A 7,184-nucleotide genomic window follows, 5' to 3' on the forward strand; every position below is an offset into this window, starting at 1 on the left:
TAATGTTGTTTAAGAAATAAGTTGGTAGCTTATAATTGTGCCTAAAAAGGGTTTAACAGCATAAACAAAAATAAGTGGGAAACTAGAATGTGCTTCCTATATTACTCTTAACCAGCAATAAAAGCTTCCTCATAAATGTCAAGGAGTTTGCTATGTCAATAGGGCATTATTACTTAATTGACATGTTTTAATATACTTACAAATGAAAATTCATTCACTAGAACTCACGTTTAGAATGAAAAAACTTCTAACTCTCATGTATATGCGGATCAGTGGATCCTTCAGGCTTCAACATGCCTTCAATTGATGAAATAATAGCACTATTTTGAACCACTTTTTGACATCTCTCTTGCCTACTGGCAATAGATATTTGATCGACAATTTCCATGACAGATAAACAAAGAGGTAATAATTAAGAATATTTTCCACAAAATATGAAAAAAATTGGTAGTATGAAGAGGCAGTGAGACCACAGAGAAATCCAAGCAAATTGACGTTGACAAATAAGAAACAAACAGGATTACAATGTTCCACATTTGACATGCGTAGTTATTTTACAATTCTAAAAAAAAAAAAAAAAAGCCTCGATGCATTTTGTATACCTCATGTAGTTCAATATTGGTATACATGCACTACACTACTTGAAAGACAAAGAAATACAAAGCACACAAACAAAACACCCACAACACGTGATTCATAAATTTGAAGTTACCCGCTAGAGACATTTCTCAGTAGCCTTAAAACCCACATTAAACAAATCAACAACATGAACGAAGAGACAAAAGTTTCTAGTTCATAAAATTGACAGCATTTTTCAAGGATGATCAGACATTTGACAGACAGCAGGCATGTTATTCCACGGACAAGAATTAAGCCCCCATCCTTGACTTGATATAGAAGTTCCAGAAGCCAGGTGCTTGTAGTCAGAAGCAAGATCATCACCAAGAAGTGTTGCAATAGCATCCGACATTATGCTTTGTTCCTTAATATACCCAGAACTCTGCTGAAGCCAGTCTGATGCAAGTAAAACATCCGGCCGACTAAAATTCAACCTAGTTGTGGTTTCTTTTTCCATATCTAGTGTTGACGCTGGGTCCACTGGTTCTGATTTCACAGCGATACCTGGGGAACAATCAAATGTAACATAAGAAACTATAATCAAAATAAGTAAAATATTCAGAAGAGATCTATCCTGCTTTGGAAGAAGTTTGGAAATCAGGTTTTGAAAGCTTTAACATAATTTTTTTTCATAAAATTGTCTTGGAGGACACAAATTATGGATTTCAATTTTCAACTGCTTAGACCGGGGTTAACATTATTTTTTTTTTTTTTTCATATAATTGTCTTGGAGGACACGAATTATGGATTCCAATTTTCAACTGCTTAGACCGGGGTGGGGTGTGGGAGATGAATTTAATAATATCAAGAATTATTCAAACATACATTTCCTCACAGTTTTGCACCAAATATAGATATGATGAACTCTTTCATATTTAAGACCACGTAGAGATGCTCACCAGTAAAGGTCTCAGCAGGCGGTTGTTCATCCAATGAACTTCCACATGCACTGATAGGAGTGTGCTCACTGAAGAGTGAAGTTGCAGAATGACCCAGTGGAGAAATGGGATCCCCACAATCTTCCCATTCTGTCTCACAAATGTTCAAAGTGGAACTGTTCGCTTTATCACCAGGAGTAGCACTGGATGAGTTTGAACTCTTGTCAGATGATCGATTCTTTGCACTTCTCAAAGTCTTTGACTCATGAAGTAAAGCATCCAGCAGACCACTATTACGTGGGGAAGAACAATCTGCCTCAAATGCACCAGATGGTGGAGGAGACTGAATAAAAGCATCAACTGACTCAAGCAAAGGACGTGGGAGAGACGTGCCCCAGCTACCTAAATCAGTTTCTGAATATTGGAGTGAAGGGAGCTCCAACTTCAAAGCCCCATAAGTGGGCTCAGAAGCAGAGGAATTGCCATTTGAGAGGGAATGGCTACCCTGAATTACACCAAAAGATTGTGAGTTCTTAGTGGTAGGATCAGAATCAAGAGGAGAAGACAATCCAATTGATCGAGCAACTTTATGACTAGTGTCATCACGAGAGCGGAACCCATTTCCAACACTACCACTTGAACCAGGGAATAAATCAGTTGATTCTCGAAAACGCTTCTGCCGAGGCAACATTGGTGGCAGGGTACAGTAAGGAGAAGAACCAACACCCTTTAACAGCATGTTACTCACAGAGATATCAGGAAGTTCGGGGACATAAGGTAAGATACCCTGATTGGCCGACAAATTGTCAAATATGACATCAGGTATGTCATAATTGTTACTTTGCAAAGGATCATGCTGTCCTCTATCCTCACCATCAACTCCACCAGTGTTTTGGTCAACTTGACCCTCCTGATATGCTTGCACAGTAACTTCAGGGGGATAAAGAGGTAAGCCAGCCCGTTGACGTCTCTTAATTCGAGTATTCCAATAGTTCTTTATCTCATTATCTGTACGACCGGGCAACTAAAAAGAGAAAAAGAGACAACGGATTATGTTATATGAAAATTTTACATTTTTAAAGAACAAAACTTGAAAAACCTATAAACCATTCATGGTGACAACAAGAAGATCATGTTGGATATGCAAGCCTAAATGGCGAACACACCAAACAAATCACATATGCAAAACATATAGCGAGAACAACGGTTTTATAATTGAACTAACAGACTGTGGGTGTATTACAATGTATATCCAAACAGAAAAGTTCCTAAATTTTCAGTAATCATTGATTATTTTGGGTTAGATGAAAGGATGTAGATAAATTAATCATTATTTTTTATTTTTACTGTTTGACTATATGCTCAATTTTTTTATATATAAAGAAGATGAGACAAATGAATCCACAGATGCAGAACAGACTATCATCACATAAAACCAGGATAAGTCATTCACTATTGTATCCGCCACAGGACTAAAGTTGGTGTGCATCCTTCATCTAGGTTTGGGTCATGAGATTTACAATACAAACCCGCCTAACCCGATCCAACCCACCTATAACCACAAGTGCAAATTTATATCCAAATAAACATGAGCATAATGCCAAACAAACACAAAGTATATGAGAAAAACTTAGGGTTTGGGTTTTATTTAGGAAGAGGGGAAAAAAATAAATAACAAAATTATATAATATATTTTTTAACATATATTTTTAAATTTAAATATATACTAACGGCATGACTATGTAACCACTTCATCTAGGCAAAGTCAACTGCTATTACTCTTACTCAAGTCCCAAATTGACATATCCTATCTATCATAGTTTTCCATGAAGCATAAATTAACGGTATCTATAAAGTTTTCAAATTATTATTGAGATAAACAACAGTAAACTGTAGCAGTTTAAGACACTCTTGTTGTTATTCTTGAATTAATAATTTTTATTTTATTTTATTGATAGGTAAATTGAGGGAGGGGGCTGATGGGGTTTGAACCCCAATGCCCAAGCATCACCAAAGGTGTTGTAACCACTGGGGTATGGGTATCCCTATGGTTTGAAATTGAAGATAGCCCAACTCTCAGAATTTTGGGTTTTATCACTATTTAGGGTTAACGAATACACAAAATTAATTGATTTAGATTAAGATGTGTGCGTGACACGTATGTATATATAACTGAGGGGGAGGGTGGGGGAAAGATGATACGGATAAACTAAATAAACATATCACATGATAAGTAACATGTAATTATGCATGATGGAAGATTAAACTAGAGTTCACCAACAAATCCAAAAAATATTTATCAATACCATTAGGAGCATAACATATATCCTTATAATGTCTAGAAACAAACACGTGATATAAGCATTTCCCTTGTTAGGAATCTCTACATGCAAAAAGTACAAATATATTAACCCCCCACCCCCACAAAAAAAAAAGAGCGAAAAAGGCACAGTTACACCATATCAAAAACAATAGAAAAATTTTATGCTTACATGTGCCGCCATCCGTGCCCATTTGTTTCCCATCTTGGCATGGAGTTCAATAATCACTTGTTCTTCTTCTGCTGTAAATGCGCCTTTCTTCAAGTTTGGCCTGAGGTGATTTGCCCATCGCAATCGACAACTTTTGCCACATCGGAACAACCCAGAATGCTTTTGAACAGCATTCCAATTCCCCTCCCCATGCTTCTTGACATAGTCCACCAAAATTGCATCTTCAGCAGATGTCCATGGCCCTTTTTTCAGAACAGCTCCTCCACCAGAACTTCCTCCATTACTTTCATTAATCAACAGAGACTCAGCCTGATCCTTAGGGAGCATCTCATCATCACTGTCATCTCTTTTGCAAGTCATTTCCCAAATGGTGACAAAACACCAAAACCCGCCTTTCCTTCCACAAAAAAGGTATGATGAGAACCAGAACAAAAAGGGAGGATAAGAATCAAAATTTAACACAAAAGGGTATCATCTATTTCCTTTTTCCACTTTACAATACTTGCACTCCACCTACCACACGCTCTATTTTTGCTGTACTCTCTTTGCCAAGCAGGACAAACTACAAGTCGAGCTAACATAAAAGCACTGCTTTGAATGAAAAGCACTTTCATATCATAAAAACAACCGAACATCATTCATGGATAATCACAGCTGGAAATGGAAACAAAAATAGTTGTTATGATTGCAAAAGCAAATTTAGGTGGAAAGAGCCGAAATAAGACTAGAAGACATGGCAAAGAGAAGGTCAAAACAGAAACATTAAAAACTAACACAGAGTAATAACTCAGAAAGCATTCATTATGAGTAATTAAGCCAACATTCTAATACGAATCAATGATGGCATCATAAACCACAAAAGTAAGAAAAAAGATCTGTAAAACCCAAAACAACAACAAAACCATCTCCAAAATCATGAAAAAACCAACATAATCCTTAGTAGAAGTCAATTTTGTTCAACAACCTAAACTCCCATTTTTTTTTTTTTTTGGCAAACAGAAGGTCAAAACAGTAACATAAAAAGCTAATGCAGAATGATCACTCAGCAAACATTCATCATGAGTAATTAAGCTAACAATTCTAATATGAATCAATGATGGCATCATGAACCACAAAAGAAAGAAAAGAAAACCCGTAAAACCTAAAACAAAAACAAACCCATCTCCAAAATCATGGAAAATCCAACATACTCCATGGTATAAGTCAATTTTGTTCAACAACCTAAACTCCCATTTTTTGGCAAAGAGAACGTCAAAACAGCAACATTAAAAACTAATGCAGAGTGATAACTCTACAAGCATTCGTTCTGAGTAATTAAAGTTAACATTCTATTATTGAATCAATGATGGCATCATGAACCACAAAAAAAAATAAATAAATAATAATAATAATAATAATAAATTTAAAAAAAAAAAAAATCTGTAAAACCCAAAACAAAAACAAACCCATATTCAAAAATCATGAAAAAAACCAACATACCCCTTAGTAGAAGTCAATTTTGTTCAACAACCCAAACTCCCATTTTTTGGCAAAGAGAAGGCCAAAACAGCAACATTAAAAACTAATGCAGAGTAACAACTCAGCAAGCATTCATCATGACTAATTAAGCTAACAATTCTAATATGAATCAATGATGGCATCATGAACTGCAAAAGAAAGAAGAAGAAAAAAATCTGTAAAACCCAAAACAAAAACAAACCCATCTCCAAAAATCATGAAAAAACCAACATACTCCTTATTAGAATTCAATTTTGTTAAACAATCTAAACTCCCATCTTCAATTACACAATAAATGCAGTCAGAAAAAAGTGAATTCCACTCTGATTTATATAAGATCACATAAAACAAACAAAGAAGTTAACAAGTTCAAAGATCCGAACTCTCATCTAAATTGCCCAGTATATCATTTTAGCATTTCACAAATCCAATTCCACCAATAGGGTATAAATGAAAAAAAAAAATAGATACCTGAATTAGACACAGATTGAAAAACTCAGATTAAGCATCCGATCGGGCCGAGAGCTGAGAAGAAGGAAACCATGGAAGACCTACAGAATTAGACAAATTGGAATAAAAAAAAACCCAAAACTAAAGCGAAAGAAACTAACAAATCAGCTCAGAAACAAAAACCCTAGTACAGTAAATGAATAGCTAAGAACCCAAATTTTCCGGAGGACTTAACTCAGCTTAGCTAGCTAGCTAGCGAAGCTCAAAGCCATGAATAGTAAAAACAAAAACGAAAACAAACGACGAGGGATTATATAAATTCTCTCATGGATCAACGAAATGGAGCTGAAGAGAGAGCGAGAGAGAGAGAAGGCGGTCCTCACCGAAAAGTCCGGAACAGTTCGTAGAGGATCCGAGCGTGGAGTGAACAAAACATCGAGATCCAAACAAACACGCACACACACGCACGAACACAGTGACACACACAAACACAAACACGAACACAGTGAGAGAGTTTTGAGAGAGAAATGAAAGATAAAGAAAAGGGGCGGGGGTGTTGAGTTGATGAGAGTTTGCAGGGGAGAGGGAAGGAGATTATAGAGGCGAAAGAACTGGACACGGAAGGATCTTAGGGGAGATATCAGGATGACCAAGTACAAACTTCTACTACTCCCTTCGCCTTTTCGGCCTTTGAACCCCCTTGCCTTTGTTTCCTAGCTAAAGCTTTCCTTATTTCACTCTCACTCTATTTTATACCATGTTTTAAACATTCTTTTCTTTCCTATTTTGGCTTTGTTTGCCTTTTATAATATGGACAAAGTTTAGATGCATCCTACTTAATATTTTTTAATTAAACGTGGATTTTGACAAATTTCATATTAGATTTTTTTTATTATATATTTTTTATACTTATAAAATTTTTAAAAAATTAAAAATTAATAAATATGTTATCAATAAATTGTTTAAGTTATAAATTTTTGTAATTTAAAATTATGCATAAAATATAAGCTTATAAATCATATAATAAATAATATCCAGTTGACACAAAATTTGACATGTATATTGAGAACGTAAAAAATATGCAATTCAATGGTTAGATTTTCAAAATATATAGTAATATCTATTTTATTGGGTAAGTTTATAATATTAGGTTACAACTAATTTTGTAGGTAAATTTTGTCCTTATAATAATAATAATTTTTTACTATTTTGTAAGTATTTTTTTTATCATGTTCACACCCATATTTTA

General features: G+C 35.0%; 1 protein-coding gene across 4 annotated transcripts; it reads right to left on the reverse strand.

Moving 5' to 3' along the window:
• Positions 1-476: 476 nt before the first annotated feature.
• Positions 477-6,640, reverse strand: LOC115987057 (transcription factor MYB33-like). Of its 4 annotated transcripts, none has more exons than XM_031110501.1 (6): positions 6,319-6,640; positions 5,957-6,010; positions 4,506-4,642; positions 3,989-4,380; positions 1,518-2,520; positions 477-1,122 (listed from the first exon to the last, which is right to left on the reverse strand). In XM_031110501.1, the coding sequence occupies exons 3-6, from the start codon at positions 4,624-4,626 to the stop codon at positions 815-817; spliced, it is 1,824 nt and encodes a 607-aa protein (XP_030966361.1). In that variant the 5' UTR covers positions 4,627-4,642; positions 5,957-6,010; positions 6,319-6,640; the 3' UTR covers positions 477-814. The 4 variants fall into 4 exon arrangements, with proteins under 4 accessions (XP_030966361.1, XP_030966360.1, XP_030966363.1 ...); XM_031110500.1 differs by having other exon boundaries at positions 5,957-6,036; XM_031110503.1 differs by lacking the exon at positions 4,506-4,642.
• Positions 6,641-7,184: the final 544 nt, after the last annotated feature.

Source organism: Quercus lobata, chromosome 4, assembly GCF_001633185.2.
Source record: "Quercus lobata isolate SW786 chromosome 4, ValleyOak3.0 Primary Assembly, whole genome shotgun sequence".
NCBI lineage: Eukaryota > Viridiplantae > Streptophyta > Magnoliopsida > Fagales > Fagaceae > Quercus > Quercus lobata.

Coding starts and splice junctions, on each gene's coding strand:
- LOC115987057 (XM_031110501.1), bottom strand. CDS start 4,626: ATGATGTTCGGTTGTTTTTATGATATGAAAGTGCTTTTCATTCAAAGC. Junction 4,381..4,505: donor CAGCAAAAATAGAGCGTGTG/GTAGGTGGAGTG, acceptor GTGGAAGGAAAG/GCGGGTTTTGGTGTTTTGTC. Junction 1,123..1,517: donor GCCTGCTGAGACCTTTACTG/GTGAGCATCTCT, acceptor ATTGTTCCCCAG/GTATCGCTGTGAAATCAGAA.